Source organism: Larimichthys crocea, chromosome XV (genome assembly GCF_000972845.2).
Source record: "Larimichthys crocea isolate SSNF chromosome XV, L_crocea_2.0, whole genome shotgun sequence".
NCBI classification, from domain to species: domain Eukaryota; kingdom Metazoa; phylum Chordata; class Actinopteri; family Sciaenidae; genus Larimichthys; species Larimichthys crocea.
Genome location: NC_040025.1, coordinates 1,223,471 through 1,247,580, shown reverse-complemented (window position 1 = coordinate 1,247,580; position 24,110 = coordinate 1,223,471). Strand labels below are relative to the sequence as shown.

At 39.1% G+C, this 24,110-nt stretch overlaps 1 protein-coding gene across 2 annotated transcripts in view; it reads left to right on the top strand.

Moving 5' to 3' along the window:
* The window catches only part of ajap1 (adherens junctions associated protein 1), a 43,985-nt gene extending 24,114 nt beyond the window's left edge, over nucleotides 1–19,871 (top strand). The window contains exons 3-6 of one of the 2 annotated variants that reach the window (XR_002042221.2): nucleotides 12,251–12,338; nucleotides 12,484–12,726; nucleotides 14,290–14,422; nucleotides 15,366–19,871. Coding sequence is in view for 1 of the 2 variants with exons in the window: in XM_019263441.2 (XP_019118986.1) it covers nucleotides 12,251–12,338; nucleotides 12,484–12,726; nucleotides 14,290–14,362 (404 nt within the window). In the remaining variant the exon portion in view is untranslated. The remainder of the gene's footprint in view (nucleotides 1–12,250; nucleotides 12,339–12,483; nucleotides 12,727–14,289; nucleotides 14,423–15,365) is intronic. The other variant, XM_019263441.2, reaches the window with a different exon arrangement.
* Nucleotides 19,872–24,110: the final 4,239 nt, after the last annotated feature.

The window sequence follows — 24,110 nt, the reverse complement described above, 5'->3', positions numbered from 1 at the left end:
TTCATTAATATGATATTACAGCTGGGAAAAGCTGCTTCGGGGTGAATGTCCTTGACCATACTGTGGCTCTCATGCCTGAAATACAGTACACGGGCATATGTGATTTTTATGGACAGTCCCACTGAGCTGGAGACACACAAACCTCCCAGCCAGGCATATTAGATTTACCATTTCATTAAGTCCATGAGGTACACGGCGTTTTAAATGGACCATACAGGTAGTCATAAAGCATAAGTCATGTTTAACAACTTGAACAAGCATTATGCTAATTGGAGCTTTCCCGTTTGGTGCATTAACATAAATGTCATAAAATTAGGCAGTAAGGGTGATCAAAAGTCCTTGGCCACCTCCTACTCAATTACAATGAAAAATGTTTTAAGACATAGAGGAATGTGTAAATGCGTACAGTAGACGTACTGCAGACAGAACTTAACGTTGACAAAATATCTGTTTTGGCTCATTTATGAAGTTGATTTATAAAATAAGTAATTCATGAAGGTGATGAATAGTTTTTGTTTTTTTGTGGAGCTGTACTGAGATGACTTTGTCAACCACTGTTGCATCCATAGGACAAGCTGTGTGTTTAGTGGACTTACAGGCCTAACTGGAGCTATAACAATGCTGTTAATAATTGTGTTAATCCAGTATTCAGATAATAAACAGAAACAGCACTAGGTGCTGAACTGGGACCACAAGCAAACCTGGATGTCATAGATGATTACCGTACCTCTTCAGTACTGTGCATATTAAAAAAAGACAAACACTCAGGTCTTATGCTGGAACACAAATTACTATAAAAGTCTGGTTTAATGTTTGTGGTATAAATATATGTACTATTTGTACTGTGGTGACTGACGTGAGTAATGAAAGGTATAGTGAGTATGAAATTAAATGGCAGTATGTAATTGTCTTGTCAGTATTGTTGTGATCTCTTAATTTTCTCTTGATTGGGAGGTGAGTGTGAGACCACCTGTGATTCAAAATGATGGCTTGATATTGTATCCTGGAGGAAATCAGTCGCCACCGTTAACTGAAAGCTGATGAGAAAAAAGGAAAAAGCTCAGATTTTTACGACTGACTGCGCATTACTGTATCAATAAGCAGACTGTCTCTTCAGAGCAGATGAATAGAATCATATTTCAAAGCAAAGCCCGGGTGTTTAACTGCTGTTGAAAACTTTCCTTTTGCCTTCACAACACATTAACCCGGGTCTGCCTCACATTGGCCCCAAGGCATGATATAATTACCACCACAGCAGTGTTGGATTGCTGATGAAATTAAACTATTAACAAAGGAGAAGTGCTTCACCCTGTCTCTATCTCTGTCTCTTATTCTTATCTTTTGTGCTTTGTCTTTGAGGATGTTTATGGATAAGTTCCATTCAGTCTAAGGCTAATTAGTGCAAACTCAGATAGGAAAAACCTTATAAGTTTGCTGTAGATTGTAGCTAAGGGAAGTGGTTTGGTACACAACTGAGAAAAGGGGACATATGGAGTGTCCTTTAGCTCGGTTGGTAGAGCAGCCGCCCCATGTACAAAGGCTCAGTCCTTACTCCGGCAGCCCAGGGTTCAAATCCGACCTGTGGCTCTTTCCTGCATGTCATTCCCCATCTCTCTCTCCCCACATTCTTCTCACTCTTCAGTTGTCTCTATCGAAAATAAAGCTTGAAAAGGCCAAAAAATATCTTTAAAAAAGAAAAGGGAACACATACACATTGTACACAACTCATATATATTCATTACATAATATAGATACATATTTATGACCATATGCAGATCTAAATGTGTTTTACTGTACTGTTTTACATTTATTATAGAATCACTTTGGTTTATTACAACTTGGGTCTCATTTTTCCAGCTTTGGCCATCACTTCTATCGGTAAAGACAGCTTTGTACTCACCAAAGTCATTTCTGGGAACACGGCTGCATTGTGGTTTGAGTAATGGGATTTTAATCTGCCTCTAATGCTTCTTGGTTGCATTTTTAAATACTGTAGCTTTTCTGTTATCTGTCCGGTGCATCTAAGTTTAAGGTGTAAGCTAAATGTTATTTTGAACCAGTTTCTTCAGGATAACATTGAATGTTAGTTGCATATAAAAATTTATAAGTATGCATCATTTTAATGAAAAGTCATTCTGGTGTTAATGAGGAAAGGAGTTGGCAGAGTCATCCCACTTATTCAGTAAATTCCTAACATAAAATCGTTGCTTCTATCATCAGTCAGTAAGGCTGCTGTATTACAGCATGACATGTCAGTGCCTAAAACAAAGGGCTTCTTTGGCTCATGCTCAAACAGACTTACACAGGCGTGTCAACTTCCATTTAAGGCTAATTTTGAGATTAGGAGTTTGGCTTGTGCGCCTGCACACGTCATGATAATTGAGATGTATTACATTGAAAAATGCATAACCGGTTCAAATACTGTGTATGCATTATGTATATTTGCTTTCATGCATGCACATAGTTTTAGTCCTAAATCTACAGTGTGTTGAGATATAAACTGTGTGCTTTTGGCATCCAGCTGTTGGGTGGCTACTGTATGTGGCTGTCTTCCCATTGCTGTGTCTTGTCATCCTTCAGGCTCACACTCGCTGTGCCAAGTTAACCGTGACAACTATCTCAGGTGAATGGAATATGATCTACTTATTTTCATGTCATTGTTCAAATACATACAAGGACAGGGTGCAAAACATGCAACTCCATGAATATCAGGTGTGCCCAATGTACGGAGAAAGTCATCAAGATCATGCTAAAAAAAGTGTTCTCACTATTTGATTACTCCAGTAATCAGAGGATCAGTGTGCATGTAAGCTGCTCTCCCTTTTTCTCTGTGTCTTTCTCATCCAGCATCTCAAACAGACGTACCTCAGCTCAGAGTAAACCTCTGGGAGAAACGATCACAGCCGCCCTGACATCACAGCTAATTGTAATCTAAAAGCACTGATGTAGAAATGACAAGTGGCTCATGACATGTCTGTATTATCTGTAGAACGGTGACCAACAGTTACCATTCATAGACACCATGAATAAACCATTTGAGCAGTAAAATGTTTTTTTCTATATATACTTTTATATTATTTTCTTATATTTTCTTAATATTTTATATCATACATAACTGTGTGATTACTGTATGTGCATTCGCCCCTGCAGTATAAACAGGCTGCATGGACTAAGTCACTATGAGTCATCAATACTGTAGGCAACCAGCACAACTGCAAGCCATTAGTCTACTTTATCCTCGCTACGTAAGGCATGTGCGTATCATGACCATAATCATCTCACACTGTGTGTGCGTGGGTGTGTGCACATCACTGTCAAACATAGATGCAAGTGCTTGTTTGTGGACGGAGGTAGGGAGACGGGGGAGGCAATCATTCCAAGATGCCTCTTGCACATAGAAGTACTGTACACGTTGAACTATAGTCTGGATCTTCCAGTCTCTATCTCGACTGTGGTCCAATGTAATCATTAATACATCAAGTGATGATGCACCTTTGACAGTCTGTTCCACTTGTTTCGCTGTGAAGGTAGAAAAGAAACTCAGAGCGGCGAGCTCCAGAGCACACTGGAAAAATTGTCAAAGTTTCCTGCCTCTTTAAATAAAATGTCTCCGGACATTAAGTCAGATGTTCTCGCTGGATGATAAACACACACACACACACACACACACACTTTGGACCAACAGGCAGAATCTCCTCATTAAATTTTCTGTGCAGGGTAATTTTAATTTCATCCATGTATCTGGTACCAGCTATGTCCAGCAAATGTCTGCACCTAATTCAGTCAGGTCAAGGTCAGTGGTCCGGAAGGACTGGTGATAGTAAAATAACATTTAATCATGACAAAGTCTGTTTTTTTAAATTGCGTACAAGAGGAAACAAGATGCATTCTGTATCTGCAACAACATTGCATTTGCTTTCTAGCAGTTAATGTTGCCATGACAACGATGTCAGTGATCAGAAAATAAGCCACATTAAAACCACATTTATGTGGAGACTGGCTGTAATCTGAATATTCAACTATTCAGCTCGTTGTTGCAAAAAAACAATTTTTATTTTCAGGTGATTTTGCAGGTGAATGTACATGCATATCATTATTCCATTTCTGCCAAATTCAGTAAATAGAGCAAACTAAATCATACACACTGGGTCTTTGAAATGAATTAAATGAAAATGTAACTTGTCTATCAATTGTTACTCTCTCTGTTTTTTTTCTCCTTATCGGTCTGAATAAGGTTAGTCAGTGTGTTTTGGGAATAAGAGAAAATCTTTGGACATCTTTGGAATTAACTCTTATTTTTTTCTTGGAATAATGTTTTATAGAACATTTTATTCATATATTATTATTAATAATGAACATTAAGCACTGCATATTTAACAAATGAAAATGGCCTGATGAAGATCCAGCTAGGATTGAAACAAATGTGCCTTCGGTCACTGTGCAGAAATGAGCCATAGACTTTACATCCACATGCCTGAGCAACTTCCGTGCTTGTTTCATTAGTTTCATCTCGTGTGACATTTGTGGCGGCTTGCTTTGGTTTGAAACCAGCGACATTAATGACACAGAGAAAGAACACAACAGCTCTCCACAGCTCGTGTGTGATACGCTTTTTGACTGCAGGCTACTGTATGTGTCTTTACTCCCACTCACTGTTGGCATTGGTGGTGCAGGACAACAAAAGGGACAACTCTTTCTGTCATTGCAGAAAATCCAACAAGTTCATACCCTCTCCTAAGATAAAGAAGTTATTGTTGCCTACAGGCCTTTAGCAAATCCCCTTTCCATGCTTTCTGTCTCATTAAACTAGTTTGAATTTCTTTTTTTACACTATTTTCATGCAGTTATCCAATTGCCAGTGTCAGCTGTCAGTACACGGGTCTCAGTTGAAGTTTAATGACTTGCAGCCTTGCTGTAGGTAGCTATAAATCTGTTATCAGGCCCTGCCCTAAATTAAAATAACACAGTAGCATAGTAGTAAGTAGCCACAGACAATTCAGCCTTGCCTGGTTAATAACTTCAATGTGTGTTTTCCTGCATTGACAGTGTACCACCAGTGTGCATACTCACTATTAGAATTGATCATTGTGCATTATCTCAGTCAGGTTGGACAGGAGTTAGACGGGATGCCACAGATCTCAGTGGTTGGCTCCTGTTGATCTCACTCTCACAGCGATGTGGCCGTCATACAGGCGGTGGGAGGAGAAGGGGGAGGTGAGGGGTGACGGCTGGGAGGGTTATATCTGTGGTGCCTCCAGATGCTCACTGATTGTTCCTGGTGATTGTGCTGCTAGTAATGGCGACCCCCCTCTACTCTACGCAGATGGAGCTGTCAGCTCCATTATGGGTATGAGATGATTAAAACTGCAGTCAGTAAAGCCACCACTGATAACTCGGGTCTTGTCAGATGATCTTAGAGTAGCAAGGTTAAATGTTACAGGGTTGTGTGGAGTAAACAAAAGGAACCATGTGTTTCTGCAAGATACAGTAGAACTGCATGGTCGTGCTTCCTGAAACCGACATGTTTAGTGACTGGAATAAAAGACGACACCCAGTGTATGAGTCAGAAGCTGTTTAAAAGGAAATAGATCCATCTGGCAACAATTCACATCACGCCATTAAGTATGCTAAGGGAATGGAGGGATAGGTGAATGGAGTAAATAGGTAAGTCTGTAGAGCAAAGTGCGCACATGTAAAATGCATGTTGTGTCTCAGGAATCCATTTTGAGTGAGTGAGCTCAGTGAACATTGTAATGCAGAATTTTGACCTGTGCTAGATTTGTAGAGGCGTACAATACAGCCTCTTCAACAATGAGAGACACACAGAGTCATCGAGAAACCACTTTTCCCAACAGTTTCCATGGCAATCCAATAAATTTGCCATTACTCTCTGTATTGACTCCCAATAAACTGGGTAAAAATGAATCTCCTTTTCTCAAGCGTTAAATCTGGACTTAAACGCTGATGCCTGGTGACAGGCGTGCAGAGTCAAACCCCCTTTCCCTGATTTACAGAAAACTCAGCCAAGAGGAGATGAAGGGGGCAGACTGAGCAGATGCTGTTTCACTTTCTGTCTCTCCGCTGCTCGACTCTTTCTCCATGGCTTGACACACCTGCCTGAAGGAAGAGAAGTGCAGATGTTGACTGAGACACTATTTTGGATACGGGAGACTGCTCTGCCAATCAGAAGGATAAGGGCAGGATTTTAATATGACCCCCTTTTTTCAAACTCATTTATTTATTTTAGTCTGTGAGAGATTTCCAGTTTCCAAAATGACAGCAAAGACAGAGAGGATAGAGTAGGCAGACGAATTGGACTCCAATCCATTGCAGGTGCCCGATATGTTTCCCAGCTCATTCGCCCGCTGAACAATTAAGCTAAGCTTTGTTTGATGAAAAATACCTCCTGTCACCAACATGACATTACACAGACTTCAGGATGGTTGATGGAAGCTGCTTTAGCAGAAATGCCATTTTACACCCACCCGAAAATTGCCGTCATTTCCATTTGTCTGCTGCTAACAGGATGAGCCATTGTGTGTTCCTTACTCTGCCTGTTACAGTTTGGCACACAGGAGTGTATCCACCTGTAAGCCATATACTTTGATAACCTCCTTTTTTTGGGCCATTCTAGTTTTTGCCATCCAGCCTGACTGAATTATACAGCGATGCCTTTGACATTGTGAGAAAAGACATGTAGAGTAATTGTTTCTGATCTCACTCTTCAACTTTCCCCTTCTCTCTCCCTCCCATTCGTCTCTCTCTCTCTCTCTCTCTCTCTCTCTCTCTCTCTCTCTTCCTTTTCTTCAATAAGTGTTTTAGATTGCTTGGTGGCTCAGTGGAAATCAGCCTAGATTGACACTTTGACTCCAACGTTAATTGGCAATTCCTAACTATCAGTAGGCCGCCTTTGATAGACGTCTTCCCCCAACCTGCCCTGCTCAGGTGCCCAGTAGTAGGTGAGGCGATCTTGGAGGGGTCATACAGCAAATTAGCATGTATTGAATATGCCTGTACAAATGTGCATTGTAGTGTGTTAGTCAGGTGGCTCAACCTCTGTAAGATGCACTCTGCTTTACAAATGAGGGGCCTCTCCCACATTTTTAACCTTTTTAGCCAACACTGCGTGGGTGTAGGCACCATTAGCCCTAAATGGTTCTTTGCATTGGATGATTGATAGGGCTTACTCACAATAACTCATATATACATATATATGCATAGTAATTAAATAGTCATTCTCTTTCCCTCATCATTTGTCCAGGATTGCCTTGTTATAGCATTGTTACTCAGAGGACAAACTGCCTGCCGTTTAGCTGCTGTCACATAATTCACTGTGTAAATTGCAGGTTAACAATTCAGGAAGTCAGCAAGGTCAAATGGTTGCATGCCAATGCTGAATTGTCTTTGGTTACTGTAACAATATGCACTTCACAAATTTGTTATTTTTAACATAAACCACATTTCAACAATTACATTATTTTGTAACTAGACTGGTCTGTGTTTTCACATTGAAATAGTATTTCAATATTATCTTGTCTCAGCAGCCACAATCTGGACTTTTTGTTGTTTTCAGCTTAATTTTGATGCTTCCATACAGTATGACCAACATTAGCAAATAACAACTGTGAGACTTGCAAATGGTTGCATTCCTGCCTGAACACTGGATGATTATTTCAATCACTAAAACACAAATGAACCAAATTTAGAGCTAAATACAGCAACAAAGCACTAATTACTAGTTCACAAATTAAGAAACATGCAGAGTTGTAAATGTATTGCACGTTTCTCTGACTGAGCCTAAAGCAGCATTATTATATATATTTTTGACACTTGGGTGCCGCAGAACACGTTGTAAGCACAACAGGGACATTTTATCACCCAAAGGTTGTTATGACAAACATGTCAAATATGTTCTCTTTTCACACATCCAGCAGACCCCAAGTTCAATATTCATTCTCCTTTTAGCACTGTTTTCGTTTCCACTAAGTCTTAGGGGAAATATCAGTACCTTTAGCTACTAAAAGCTCCACTACATTCACCAGCTAGTTGCTAACTTTGTCGTTGTCTTGGTTCTCTTCAGGTAACTACAAGCACAGTGGATCAATCAAAGCTTTTCTTTTTACTGAAAACAGCTGCCTCTCTCATCTGGAACCAAGGTTGATGAGAGCAGCGAGACTGAACCATCCATATGTGCTTCCAAGGTTGAGGGTCTTAAAACTAAAGCAATTAGCTCAAAAGCTTCTGTATAGCTGAGGGAGACTGCAGAGTCTGGTTATAAGTCTCTGGGTTTATCATCTCTCATATTAGACAAAGTCATTTGTTCCATTGTTACATTTTGCTGAGTTGTTAGGCTTTGTTTTAAAACAGGCATTTCACATTTGTAACGTCCTACAGGCAAGGTTGTATTTTAAGTTAACATCTTGACCTTTTTGCTGAGTGTTGGCCATTAAAATGTTTTTTTTGAGGCAAACATTGCATTACTAAAGATTCACAACACAGCTTTAATGTATTCGGCCTGAAAATGCCAAGATAATGTAATGTGCCAATGGTAGAAACCATACTGAGGAGTTTTTCAAAGGTGTTACAAACCTATTACCTGCTATGCACAGTTATTGACCGCCCACTGTGTTTTTGCTTCTAAGCTGGAGATCTTTTATAAAAAGTGGGCAGCACAGAGAGATTTCATTTAACCACTATGCTTTTCTTTGACATCTTCATCAAACTGTCATGGCCAAGAAGGCCCAAAATCTCATTTATTTCTTGCTGGGAGCATTGAGGGGGGCACAAATCCTGCTGCCACAGAGGTCACGAGCTAGCTGTCCCCTCCCCTCTGTATCCCTTTTAGTCCTTTCCTTTTTTTCTCTGTCTCTTTCTCTCTGTATCTATCTCCCACTCACTCCCTTTGTTTGGCAGTGATTTGACCAAACAAAACCTAACCGGGTATCTCTAAAGCAAGGTGACTGCCAAAGGTGATTTTTCAACCTGACTGCCAGAACACAATGAGTTTGAGCTAGCCAGGCCAAATTTCCCTCCCTCTAACTGGCAGTTTTGGATGAGAATAGAACTGGCCTCTGCACTCGCATTTGTCACCCATGTCATTATCTGCTCTATTATCCCTGCACCCCTAAACGTACTACCCTGAAAATAAGTTATAATGGACTTAATGTTGGTGTTTGTGTTGCTGGACCTCACAGTCCTGGGTTCATTTGTTTCATTAAAGAGTTACTCCATACTGAAGTATGCATATTTTTGGCTCCAAAAAGCAGCCTGAAATAACTCCTAATGAGCTATGTTGACTTAAATACCCTGAAAACATGTAGCATAAAACAAGTAATCTACACACAGCATAAATGCATGTTTACCAGCTGAGCCAAATGGATTCCTCTGGTATTAAATCACTGCTCAGCATGGATGTCTTTTGTTCAGTAGTTGTTTTTACTCTATGACAGCAGTGTGCAAAGTTCAGCTTTTGATTGGAAATCTCCTGAATGGCCTGTGCCTGACATCAATATAAAATGAAACAATTCTCAGTAGAGACTTAAGCTATTGATCAAGGTCGGGGGCAAGCTCTATTATGCCTGCACTTAGACAGATGTTAATTTATAACTGAATACATCCAACTTAACAGCACTGACGTCAGCCGGAGACAGGCAGACCAGGAGAGGAGGGAAGATAGAGATGGGATATGAGGGAAATGCAAATGACTTTCTAGATAAGTTATGTGCCTTTGCCTTGTCAAGGGAATTTGATTGCGCTTGGTAAGGTAAGGTATCCCTGAGCCAGCCTGAGATATCATTAATCCAAGCTTGACCCGGCCTGCCTTTTCCATGGCCCTGCCTTTTGCATGGCCCAGCCCACAGAAGTTTATTATGAGGGCTGTCCAGGCAGCAGACAGGCAGAAGAGAGGGAGTGCGCCTTTCCAAAATGACCGACCAGCACTTCCTTTTGAGCCCTCTGAAGACAAATTGGCTTAGATCAGCAGCTAGGCAGCTGGCTGATGGAGAGGTGAGATGTATAAGGCCCACGTGAGCATTTTCATCACGGCATCTTTTCTTTTTAGTTTTTTTTCCTCTGCCTCCTGCTGTATGTCACCTGCTGCCGTATGTCATTGTGTCCGAGCCCGTCTCATGCTCTATCACTCACCCACACACATACACAACACACTTACCATACAGTGCAGATGAATAGGCTCACACTAATCCTCACTTTAGACATGTATTTTGCTTGTGGATTACTGTCCCCTGGCAAAAGTGAGAGATCAGCATACACAGGAGTCTTAAGGGTTTAGGTAAGAACAATAATGTTGTACTTTAGTCATACAGAACAAAGGAAGCAAACAGAGAACCTCTGGTTCACATTCAAGCTGGTTACATTGTCAAACTGGATGCAATGCATACTGTTAGCGAAAGGATGCATAGCCCCTCATTTAAAGAATGGTCATAATTTTATGACCATTTATGGATTTACATTGTCCAGACAGTTTAGCAAAACAGGCTATAATCTAACAACATCAATGAAATTCACCAATTCAAGTGTGTTTATTCTCTATTAACAGTATTTTAAAATAAAGCATCCAGTCAGTACAACTTACCATTTTTCTCAACCAGTATCCTGCTGTCTTTTTAATAGCACTGTATTAAGATTTTAATTTTGTTCAAACAGTGATTTTCTATAATGGGGGCAAGTAGATCTTAAACAGCCCAGTTTATCATGAGAAGTAACAGTTTGTGCTTGAAGAGAAAGCGTGTTACCTGTGGAGAAGTTCTGGCAGGAATTACTACTTCATGTTGTCACATATTATCTGTGGTTCAGATATTTAGTAAAGAGCAGAGTTTCTTACAGCAGCACTATTCTTTTTTTTATTTTTTATTTTTAATTTGCATTGGATCAATCAACTGTCTAATGAAAAGGTTACTTGTAGTGACAATTTATCACCACGTTTGCAATTCCCATCAGCTCTACAGACCATTTTAGCCCCTTAACTCTTAATTACAGGTGCAGCTGATGAGAAAGCTGCTAATGAAGCTAATGAAGTCACTGTATCTTATCTGCCCAGCACCAAACAGCAAGCACACGTAGTTAGTGATTAGTACTAGAGGAGGATGTAGCAGATATTTTTTTTCTGGAACTGGTGGAGACCAAAACAGAGCCAATAAGAGAGTAAATATTATGTTCAGTCCAATATGTTAGCAATTTCACCATATTTAAGCTGATAGCACTTTTCAGATAAAACTGAATCAATGCAACTTTAAGTAGCCTGCATTGTCTTGAGAACTGTTGAAAGACAATTTCTTGATTGTGTGCCTTTAAAATATTAATTTCATTCCAATGAAGTTTATCAGGTTGTCTGTAATGTTGTTAAACAGGGTATAAAGCAACTGCTGTGAATGATGTGAGTTGTGCTAGCAGGGCTCACATAAAATATTTGACTTGATATTGTTTTAAATGTCTTATCTTACACGTCTAGTGTCTCTTTTATTAGCTGTTCATTCATAAAACACATTTTGGCATTCGAACTGATTTAAATTCAACACATGTATTTTGCGTGCCTCTACGAAGCTCAGAACACCTAATTTATTGCTCTATCAAACGAGCTGCAGTGCTTGTCTGTGTGTATTCTCATCCGTCTACCCTGACGGACCCATTAACATACCTGTGTGGGTTTTCAAAGCATTCAGACTATGCACCAGGATCTCCTTTTGATCAAATATTTTATTTGATGTAGCATATCAAGTCATTTGTTCTCCCTTAATGTTTAAATAAACATAAAAGCCTTAGGGTGAAATCTACTGAGGTACTTTTAGTTTGAAAAGTAAAATTGGAAAGCCAACAGGGAAGGTCTTACTTTAGAAGTTAGGACCAGTATACAGAGCCATAACACAGTCAAACAATAACAACTAATTTTCTCATTTTAATGACAAAAGAATAATAAGTTGTCTCTATACTTGGTTATCCATTACAATCAGCTGTACTGTAATGGAATAATTCATATTACTCTTAAATTATGAATAGCAGAGGATGACAGTGTCATCAATATTTACTGAAGAGCAAAATTGTTCTGTGTTGTTATCCTCCACTTTTCAAGTGAGCTGCCCTCGATCCTTAGTGGAGTGCAGTGGGTTTGTACAGTACAGGAAATAAAAGAGAAGTGAAGTGCTGGGCTCTCTGATGTGAACAACAGGAGTGAAAGCATTTCCTCCTCGAATGATTGTAATCCTCTGCTCTTTTGTTTATTTCTGTCTTTCTGCAGGTTTGGCAGTTCACCAGATAATCACAATCACTGTGTCTCTTATTATGGTTATCGCAGCCTTGATCACAACACTCGTCCTTAAAAACTGGTAGGAAAGATTCCTTTACTTTTTCATTCATAAATACATTAAGTGTATAGAACCACTTACTTTGTCATGTCAAGCCTTGTAGGTGACCAAAGGTACAAGGTATGATTTTATGTTTGTTTCTTGTCTTTGGTGCGTGTTTTTGTAGCTGTGCGCAGTCGGGAAATGGCCGCCACAATAGCCATCAGCGCAAGATCCACCAGCAGGAAGAAAGCTGCCAAAACTTGACAGACTTCACCCCAGCCCGGGTGCCCAGCAAGGTGGATATATTCACTGCCTACAATGACAGCCTGCAGTGCTCACATGAGTGCGTTCGGACTGCCGTGCCCATCTACACTGATGAGATGATCCAGCAGACGCCTGTCTACAAGACTGCTTACAATGGAAACAGGTACTCTGGCCCTGGACTCTTTATTGCATAAAAGGTGGTTGCACACTGGAACATTTCTTCAGTCAGCCAGCACTGGATATCCACAGTCTGTTTATGCTTTTTCCAAAGTGATGTCTCTGTCCACTACAGTTATTATCGCTAATGTTGCAATGGACTGAAACCCCATGCTGAATAGCAGAGCTAGATCAATTTAAATTGGGTTAAGAAATCAATGTGTATTCCCTTATAATAATAATGTTTTTATGAGTGGATAATTGTCCTGATAACTTACACATTAAATTATAAACCATTAAAAAAGACAAACAGATGACAAAGAGCATGCTGAAATAACAATCATAGTGAATATTTCTTTGCATTCAATGCTTGGATTCCTCCCACTCTTCTCCTTGCGTGTTCTGTTAAGTCTGAACCACAATCAGCTCACGTCAGACCGAATCAGCACATAAATTGTTTGCTTTTAATGCTGTTGTCCGTTGTCTTTTTCTTCATCCATCTACCCCTGACACCTGGCTGAGCGTTGGGCTTCAGCAGGCTTCAGCGGCACGTGTAAATCTAATCGCTGATTTTTGCTGCTGTGCAATGAGTCAATTTATAGATGTAGGCCAACGGGACGTGAAGTCTTTACACTGCCATTTTCTATCTCACTGATCTTCCTGACAGTGTTTTAAATGGTAGACAGGTAGATATATATATACACTTGAAAAAAAAACTTCAGTACCCAGAATTTATATATTGTGCTATCAGCACACTGCACACATCTATGTTTACCAACCCAGCTAATCTGTGCTGCTTTATACCAAAAAAAATAGGCAAGAGATGTAACAATGGTGAGTCACTGGTGTGTTTCATTCTGAGCTTAAATCTTTCTTCTCTGTGGGCGAAGATGTGTCTCTTGGTGATATAAACTGACAAGGCAGGTGTGTTTGACACACATAGAAATCTGGACAATTGTGGTATTATACCTGAAACTGTCCTTTGTATGTAGTGTAACAATGAGCTTGGTGGAGTTTTGACAGTGTTTACTGTCTGAGTGGATTAACAGTAACAGTCATCTAAGCTGCAGGGCCAGCAAAGATGGTCACACTTAATCTGTGTGTCCAAACCCTGTAACAGATTCATTCTGCTGCTAGTGAGGGTAGGATCATTCATCTGGTGTAAATAGTCCAAAATGTCTGGATTTATTTATTTATTTAAAGTCGTGGAATGATAGACACATTTTTATTAGTGGAACCTCTCACCATTGTTGATTAATCTATGATCAGAATGTGATTATCTGTTTGTGTTTGTCTGTGATCAGCAGTAGATTGTTGACAGTGGCACTAAAGGATAACTAGGGAGATTATTACAGTAGGCTTTGGAGGATCTATGAATTCTGTTGAAACAAATGTTCTCATTTGGTATCGACTATCAATACACCTGTTCAAATCACTTCAGGTTAAAAGCTGACTACCAACTGATATTGACAACCTATACAGCACTGATTAGATATAATAAACATGTAACTGCATCACATCCACCAATATGAGTCCACAATGTTCTCACCTCTCATATTTTATCCTACAGGCCCTCCCCCACTGAAAGACAACTGATCCCTGTGGCCTTTGTGTCAGAGAAATGGTTTGAGATCTCGTGTTGACGAGCTGAAGGCCTTGTTCACTTCCTGTGAGTAGAAGAGACTTCCTGAATTCACGCTCTGGTGGGTACTGTGCCACTTTGTCCCCTTGCAAATCATCATCTGAGCCTTAGCCACCACCTCAATCACTGTGGTGATGCTGCCCCACTTTGGGAATAGAAGGGAACTTGGCATATGTTTGTTATTTGTGACATGATTATTCTTCCGTCTTGTGTGCAGTGATGAAAAAGGGCTGAGAAATCCAGTTCAGTGCAGCATCAGAGGTCTTAGTATTTGTGATAAGAGACTAATTATGTATATATCAGTATTAATAAGCTATAGGCTCACAGATAATGATTTCACTCTCCATATCTGAAACATTTTCATTAATATTTATGTTGCCACTCTCATTCCTACACCAATAGCATTTGTTTCAAACATCTCTAGGAGTAAAGAGGCACTTTCACTTGACTTGTGACATATTTTTATGCATGGCTAATGTATGCCAAAATAGCCTGCATTTGAAATTCAAAGCGTGAAAGTTAAACACATGCTTTGGCCCCACAGTGTTGCTGGAAGCCCGAGGGGAGGTGTAACGTCTGCTATTGACCCAGATTTTAAAAGGAATAGATCGCCTGCAGGTAGCGTAGTGAGAGGACAGCGCCTCGCCGTTGTCTGGACACACATTAGTCTCAGTCAGCTCAGCTCTACACAGCGTACTCCCATTGCTGCGGTCTTAAAGACATAAGATACTTATTATTAAACTGCAAATTTAATGTGTTTCCTAGCTCTAAGAGCATGTGACAGCAAGCATTAAGAGTTCTGTGTTTTAATACAGAAATGCCCTTTCATCTGGTTTGAGAAAGGCACTGAGTAGCACCTTTTTTAGGCAAGAGCTGAATTCCAGTTTCCCTTAACAGAAGTGTAAAGTAGGGCAGTCTTAAGAATCCTATCTGTCTTGCAGTGATTGTTTTATTCTGCGCTGGGCTCATAATGAGGTAGTAATTGTGATTTTTGTTCTCCACAGGATCCAGTTGGAAACAAGAAAACACACAAAAACAGCTTCTTTTGTAAAATAGTGTGATCACTCTTTGGACACTGGTGAAGATATTTATTTTTCTAGAGATGACAAGCAGAGCAGCCACGGCGCTGCCACTCCATATTTCCAGGAACGTACAGTCATTTAGATATAGAATATATATAGGTATATTTACAGGATGTGTGGGACAAGACTGTGGACGTCGAGGATGTTCTCAAGAAAAACACTTGACATTTGATAAAGGAACCCACGGAGATGTTGTGGGTGGAAGATGAACTGTATTTCTGAACAATGTGCCAATAATGCCACTATGTGCCACAACCTGGATAGAAGGAAGTTTCAACAACAACTGATGGACTAAACAAAGAGCGCTATATTAACCCTGTATCGACTCCAATTGCATTGTTTTTTTGTTTTTGTTTTGTTTTTTAAAGAAATGTGAAAGATAAAAAATGCTACAATGTATTTGAACATGTTTTAAAATAGTTTTAAGAAAAGTGTTACAAAGAGTCTAAAAGATATTTATATGAAGCACTATTCTAGTCGGAGAAGAGAGAAGAACAAGAAATGGTATATGCTTTATTGAACAGTTGATTTTAAAACATCCTTTCTATCGGTCCCATTTTAAAAAAACAGAATAGTTATGTCTATTTTTTTACACAGCCCTAACAGTGGAGGTCCGAAGCACTTGGGATTCAGCACTGTTAATTAAGTACTCCCGCCTGAGCTGAGATTATAACAAAGAAAACAATCTGAATACAGCCAGTGCAAGCCAATCCAACGCCCGCTCCAACTGCTTATTATCTAAGATTTGTACCCGAATTGGCCAAATGGAAAAACAAACTAAAGGTTTCTGTCGTGCAATGAATCCCTAAGCAGCAAGTTCATGTATAGATTGAGCAAGTATAGCCACAGGAGACTGCATGGAGCTGGACAGGACATTCATACTGCCTCAGGTCTGTCTAGCTCTCTTGCACACTTAATGTTGGTCTCAGTTTCAGCAGCTGTTTGAGGAAAATTCTAATGATTGGTTATGATTTATGCTAAAATAGTGGACATGATTCAATTTGAGCGTCAAATTCAAATAAGTAAAGTCATAATTTGTATAAATAGGTAAGAGATTGAAAATGAATCCCTCCACAGACAGTAAATGAATATCCCCACCCAACTCCCAGATTGGCTCACTTTTCATTAATTATAACCTGAAATTGAGAAAGTCAAGAAGACCGTGAAACAATCTGTTGAAGGTGGAACAAAATTATCCTCAGTTTTTCAACTAAGAATGAAGACGAAGCCGTGGATGAGGCGCTTCTAAGTGGTGTCCCTCGGGATCGAAATGATCGCATCATGTGTTTTAAATGCAAGATGCAAGCAGGGAAGGCTTCCCTCATCAAATGTATAATAAGAATTAGTCAGCTCTCTCCAGAGCCAGATCCACTCAATACTTGATGACAATATTTTCAGAATTTCAACTATCAGAGACAGGAAGTTGGCAGTTGTGCACAGATGGATTGTTTTAAGTTGTGCCAAAGGAAGTGGAGATTCGATCCGGGCTTTAATTTTGTTCTTTTAAAAACCTAAAACACTCTGTCACTGTATTGTTGAAGTAAGGGGATTATGACAAGCCAATCAGCCACTGCCACATTGGTTTAAACTATCTCTTCTGACAAGGTGAGGGAACCCGTGGTGAGGAAGGACAGTATAGCTCTCCTGAGAGCTTTCTAGCACCAATAATTTTATTATCAACCTCAAACTCTGAAAGACAAATTGTGCTACAAAGCTTTTGAGGATGCCACCTATGAATCTACCTTTCATTGTGCTGTGGGTTTGTACAAAGCACAAATACAACTCTGTAATTGTAAACATTTTTGGCTGCAGACAGCAATATGTACAGATTTAAAAGGTTGGTTTTATTGCGTGTCGACAGTGGATCTTAGGTGGTTTTTAGGTTTGTACTCACTTCCTTAAAGAATTCAAAAAAACAGGTTGTCCCAGTGAGATCAGTATCTGTAAATGTGAGCCATTCAGGAGGTGCCGAAAGGGCCTGGGATAAAACACTGTGGTGCAAAACTCCTGCTTTTGCCCATTCACAACATGAAAACCGCTCTCATGAATGACCCATACCAATTCAGCCTCACATGTGTGTCAGGCTGCGGAGTTGCTTCTTTGACATAACATATATTTTTTTGAATGAAGAGTGTTATCTTAATAGTCAGATGGTTATGAAAAACTGTATATTATACACGTGTAAATGTATTTTCTATATATTTGCTTCTATTTGTGTACAGGTGTGTTCTATTTTTCAAGACCTCTCCAGTTTTTGGAAAGGTTTCAGCTAGGTCGGGGATAGTGTCTTTGTTTACATGTGTAACTACAGTATTTCTTTTAAAACACAAAACTAACCTTGTGCCAAGCTTCCTACCTGCACTTTCAAGCAGTACTTGTATTATATCTTTAGCTAACCAGTATAATACTTCAGTAGACGCTGCAATAGTTCAGAGTCTGGAGGGTGATTTCCAGGTGGAACGTCTCAAAGTAGTACTCAGTGCTGAGTGGTTCAAAGACATGTTGTGATCATATCTTGGGTTCTGCTGTATTCATGGTTGGCTGGGAAACCAATAACTCTCTCTTCTTCAACATCATTTATACATGAATTCAAATATAGTGTTTCATCATATGAATAAAAAAACAACAGTGTAAATCCAACAGTAGCGGCCAAGAAACCAACTCAACTTGATCTAGACTGGTTTGCATTCATTTGTCACAAGTTCTCATTTTGTAATTGTATGTACATAGTAGCCTACGACGACCACCCCAGAAAATGTACAATTTGCCACATACTTTACTGTAATGATTGCAAAACCTAACTAATATTAGCATCTATGAGTGTGATAAACAACCTGGGAATGACATCTAAAGAAAGAATTGGGAAAGAGTGTTAACTACTGTTTTGATTCTAAATTGACCCGGTTAATAAATGCCACACAGAGTTACACACAGGAAGCCATTCACTTTTTTTCTTTTATGAAAATTAAGAATAATTCTGGTTTATTTTAACTTGGGCCTTATTTTTAGCCATGCTAGCTGTTAGTCAGACAGTCCACCACTTTGGTGTAGACCGATGGATTGGAAAGTTGGTTGAGATATCCACGGTGCCCACAGCATAAATCCTAATGACGAATAGGTCACAATATGGTTATCTTTGAAGTCTGTAGACTGTGGATAACCTGAGGGTTTGTTTACAACCTGTCTGATCTTTTGACTGTTCTCACCCTGTCTGACTTTTTTTATCAATGTCACTGAGTTCCAAGATCTCAGTATTGAACTTGGTTGAGTACAGTGTTATTATTACTGACAGCAATGACAAAGCCAAAAATATGGAAATGAGACTCAAGTTGCACTAAACCTGAATTATCCTTTAAGTGTACATACTGAAGATTGTTTGAGAGCTGTGGTGAAGTACAGTATCATAAAGTAGTTCCCCTGTTTTTTGAATTGCTGCAAAGTATTTCACCAAAAGAAGGTACTTGTGGTTGCAAAGTTTCTGTGCTACTAACACTGTCCCGGTTAAGTATTAAAATATGACCCCTCTGAAAATTGTTTAAATGTTATACCAAGCTAATGATGATTGGGTGAGACTAATCTCTCATTCTTTGAAACCTACACAATTAGATTATTGAAGTAAGCGAAACTTCGACATTTTGAATTTCTTTGTGTTTCATACTGTAGGGAAAAGGGTTTATAGGCTTTTAATTCAATTTGCATTGAAAGGCTTGTTTGCATTGTCAGCATCCCTCATTAAAACCACGCTGCCAGCTAAAAGCAATTTGCCTTGTATTCCTGAAGGACATTAAGACAGAAAAATGTAACTTGCAGCATATATATATATTAAAAAAGGCAAAGTTTTCCGTTTATATTTCAGGACAGCTGATGAGTGTGGTGTATCATAGCTAAGAGGGAGGAAAATGATTCCACCTCGTTGGTCCGACTGGATTCAGGAAATATCTGAGAGCAGTGCAGGGTTAGGCAAAGCCAGAGGGAACAGGGAGGAGGTCTTAAACAAACACCAAAGACTTAACATACCTTTTTCACAATGAATGAATATGTTGCGGCTCCAGTGTCTCTACAAACCTCCCTTCAGCACAAACAAGCTATCAATCAAGCAAGTATTCCTGTCAAGATGAAGGATGTCCCGCACACTCATTTGCAGGGACTGTGATTCCCGTTTGTATGTCAGACATACAGAGTGGAACTTATTGACATATATGCTGTTTGAATTGAATGTTGACTGAAAATCCACAAAGCCAAGGTTTGTTTTTCCCATATCATTGGCAGCACAAGAAGAGAGGAATCAATGTATCAACTCTGTTTAATCACAGCCTTTGGGTGTCTAATTAGTATGGAAACATGTTTCACAGCTGGTGGTGATTTAAATTTTGAGAAAAAGTCAATGGCAGGTCGCTCAAACAGCAAGGTGAGACTCAGTAGGGAGAAGACTGACATGTAAACTGAATCCATTTATTTTTTTTTAGCTGTCAGAAAACTGTAGCTCCTCACTTCGTTTCTCCTCATCATTTGACAAAATCACGTACTGTGCGCTTACTGTATCTAAAGCGGAGGGCTCTGACTCTCCTCTCGGGTCATGTTTTTACCTTTTTTAATGTACAAGAGCTAAGGCACTGTCACTGTCAGTGCTTATCAATACAGTCAACGACTTGAAAAGAGAAAAACAACACTTACTTTGCAACATCTCAAAATTCCCATAAACCCTCTGCTAGATAGAGACTAGCTGTGTGACCCATATCTGCCATTGATTTGCATAGAGGGCCTCACATGCTGTAAAATGCCTTCAGAACAAAGTGTAAGTCTGGAAAAATGACATGACAAGGAAATATAGATTCATAGTAGCTTGTTCACTGAGACTTGATCAAAAACAGAGTGGGGTGTCCAAAAAACAAAAACAAATATCACACGTACAGTTTTTATTTTGAGGGGTGAGGAAGTTGTATGTGTTTTTTTTTTCTTTGGGGGGGCGGGGGTGGGGGGGGGGGGGGTTCTGGGAGGGCGAGGGAAGGGTTTCACATGTGGGCACACAGTGGTTTGTTCATCGAAACTGACTTACAATCACAGTCCATATCCACCATGAAGGAACTTGACTCGAGTTGTGTTGTCGCCATAAAAATGAAGAGTTTGTACTTTGTGACTCTTAAACTTTTTATATTTGTGTTTAATATATCAATGAGTACCTCTGTTAACTTTTGTATAAGACTATAGTATATACAAACACACATACACACACAACACACCTCCACAAAAAGGGACTCCAGTCTGTCTCTGTGACGGCTAAATGTTGTATAACTTTTATTTTGTGTCTTATGAACCACATCTCTTCCTTTTGTAGTTATTGGTAAACGTTTCGATTTCCAGGTGACTTTGATTTGGTTACTCTTGTACTACTAAGCTCTGTATTTGCAAGCACTGTAAATGCGATTCTCATTGGATTCGTCCTCTGTACATTTAGTACTCTGATGTTGCTATTAATAAAATGTAAAACAACTTGGGCTTGTGATCTAGGGAATTTCTTGGAATGAGTCCCGGGGAGGGCACTGATCAGGGCAAACAGCACAAAATAAAAGATTTCAATATGAATTCAAGCTGGGTTCTGTATGCGTTTTTCAAATCAAATGACATGCTAATTTTAAAGTTGCTATGCTTAGTTAGCATTTTAATCAATAATTAATCAACTTACTAAATTAGATACATTAGTAAGAACAAATGAGACGTGTACTGAGGAGAGCGTGACGTGACCAGGCTCAAGGGCCTGTTCGTCCAACACCAACAGAGTCAGTCAGTGAAAAGGGACATATTCATCACAATATAGTTTATAAGGAAGTTAATAAATACAGGACACCAAGGACAAAATAAAACTTTGTTAATACAACATCTGTAATGTTATGAAGATATCTAAAAAAGTTTCTTTCTTCTCAGCATGAAGAAAACATGATGCCCAGAAGAGAAAAAAGCAATGCAAGCTACATAGTCAATAATATATCACAGATAATCATTTGTGTTGGAGTTAGTTGGTCACAAGATAATGAAACTAGATATATATACAGTTCAAATGCATATGGGCCTTTTACAATGTTATTATTATCTAAATAAAACTTTGCTAATTACGGTCATTTTTTTGAGAAACCATTATTGTAAAGTCTGTGTAAAGGAAATTGGAGAGTTCTTTTGGAGCACATTATATATGTGAGAAGACAGTGAACTATGTAGTACTAAAATGTGGGGCCAGCTGAACCAGCAGAAATGCTGACTACAAAAACCTGGGCTATCGCTTATTCACCTGATTCCCCCATCTACAGTTGGCTTTTAATGAATCCTGGTTTAAACATGAGTCCTCTAGTAGTGCTTATGATAGTGTCACAACCTGGCTCTTTGGGCCATGACAATGGTTTTTAGGAGGTTTACATATTTATTTATTTAACATAAAGCAACAGAAAATAGAACAAATGTTACAAATGGGATGTGGACGTCACTATTATCAGTGGTGTAGGATGTGCATGGGTGTAAAATGTTGTGAATGTGTGCTGTCAAGTGCATTTAACTAAAAGACGTCCAGCAGACGTCCACTCCACAGACGTCTGCTGGAGAGAGAGAGAGAGAGAGAGAGAGAGAGAGAGAGAGAGAGAATGAATCAATCGTGGGCTTTTATAATCTCAGGGCACCGGGCCCAGGTGCCCCAAACACCAAACCCAGCCCACAAAGCAAAATCCCAGGGGTCTCCACAATAGCCATGGCTCATTTTGACATTTCAATTGATAATTATTCAATTGAAACAATTACAATTGTCTTCATATTCCCAATTTTACATATGTGTATGTATGTACTAGTGTGGTGTATAAAACATTTGAGGATAATAATCATATTATTCAATAATACTCAAAGGTATAAGCTGCTGTGCTTCTACGCCTGCATTGTTCACAACATATAATGTGTAACATGACTATAGTTGAAATTGTACTGTTTGACAGCATTTGTGATGGTGTTTTAATGTGGGATTACCTCATCATGGGTTTAAATGTGATACAGAATCTAAATCCACTGGCACTAGAGCTTTTGTTGGTGTTTAAAAAGATAATTGCACAAAACATCTAATAATATACTATCACATTATGTTACTGTCAATATTATTATTGGCATTATGATCTATAGTCATTGGCTTCAGTGCTCTATTGGCTTATTAACTGACGAAAATAGGTCTGGCACCATGGCCCGTCTGGATAAAAAGCTCTGAAATGAGCTGTGGCATATTTGTAGGGAGACCCATAAGTGCTGCAATAGCTATTTTTCTACCTGATTAAGGTGTGAAATGTCTTCTCAGCCGGCTTTTCTTCCTATCTGGAGCAGTCAACCATTAATAATAGCACTGATTAAAGCTTTGGGAGCACAGCCCCTGTTTGTTTAGTATTCGCTTCAAAATGGTTTTGCAAGCTGGGTGGAGAATCCTGTTTAACATTCGCCCTCGAGTTACAACTGGATTCCACCAGCTCAAATGGAAAAGCCATCGATATCAGTTGTAGTGGCAATTGTCATATTTGTTTAATGTTCATTAGTCTCTTACTGTATTTCTCTTTGCAACAGTTTGTTTCACTATTTTGATCCTGACCGAAATGTCTCAAGGAACTTGCCATTTATTTTTTGCATGTTCACGATCTGAACGAGGATAAATCCTTCTGACTTCTCGACATATTGACTTTTCATCTGATGCCATTGTTTCTTTGCAGTAATGTGAATTATTACTTAAATAACAACAAAGATAGTGACTTTCCCGATCAACCTCAACTGTACATTGTATTTAGTGCTAATTATGAATCGTTAGCATGTTTTGCTCATTTAGCTCAAGGCACTGCTCAAAGGATGCTGTTTGGTCTTTCCGACTTGTTAATGTCCTAATGTATTCTCATATCCTAAAGCTGTCAGAACACCATTGCTAATGTGTTATATTTTAAGTGTTTAAGAATAACAGATGAGCTATAACCAATATCAAATTTGGTTTGATTGTTAATATCTGAAATTATCTGAATCAAGTAATTGCAGTTTGTTACAACTTGCATCACATATATCTATAATAATGACATTTTATTTACCAAAGTAAATAAAGATCTGGGAAGAGGGCAACATTGCCTAAAAGAAGTATGAAGGGGCAAGAAAACTCCAGGAGTTAGACAATATGACAATAAGCCAAACAATAAAGTTGTAATAAAGAAGAATTATAGTGTTTTATAATTCACTTTAATGTTACATACAATCCATTACAGTACAAATGTTCTAGAAAAAACGCTCATTGTCAAAACTAGCAAGTCAAGTTATGAATTAAACTTGACTTTCATTCTGAGCTTCAGTTTCATGTGACAATATAATGTAAAAGAGATGGAGTGGTTTTCCAGTGGACTGCCTCAAGTCAATATTTCTTGTTCTTTATGAATGATGCATTCACTTTGTTTTACTTGTTTTGATGTGGAATTCTAACAACGATCTATATTCCTGTAATTTAGAAATGCTGGAACAAGGTGTTGGAGACACTAGTTCCCCATGTTTCCTCACAATGCTATCAGTGGTGTCTGACGTAGAGACAAAAAAAAAAGAAACGGATAGAGACAGTTCCTTACACACATGCACACACACACACTCAGCTGATTCAATCGATGAGACAATAAATGTTAATTT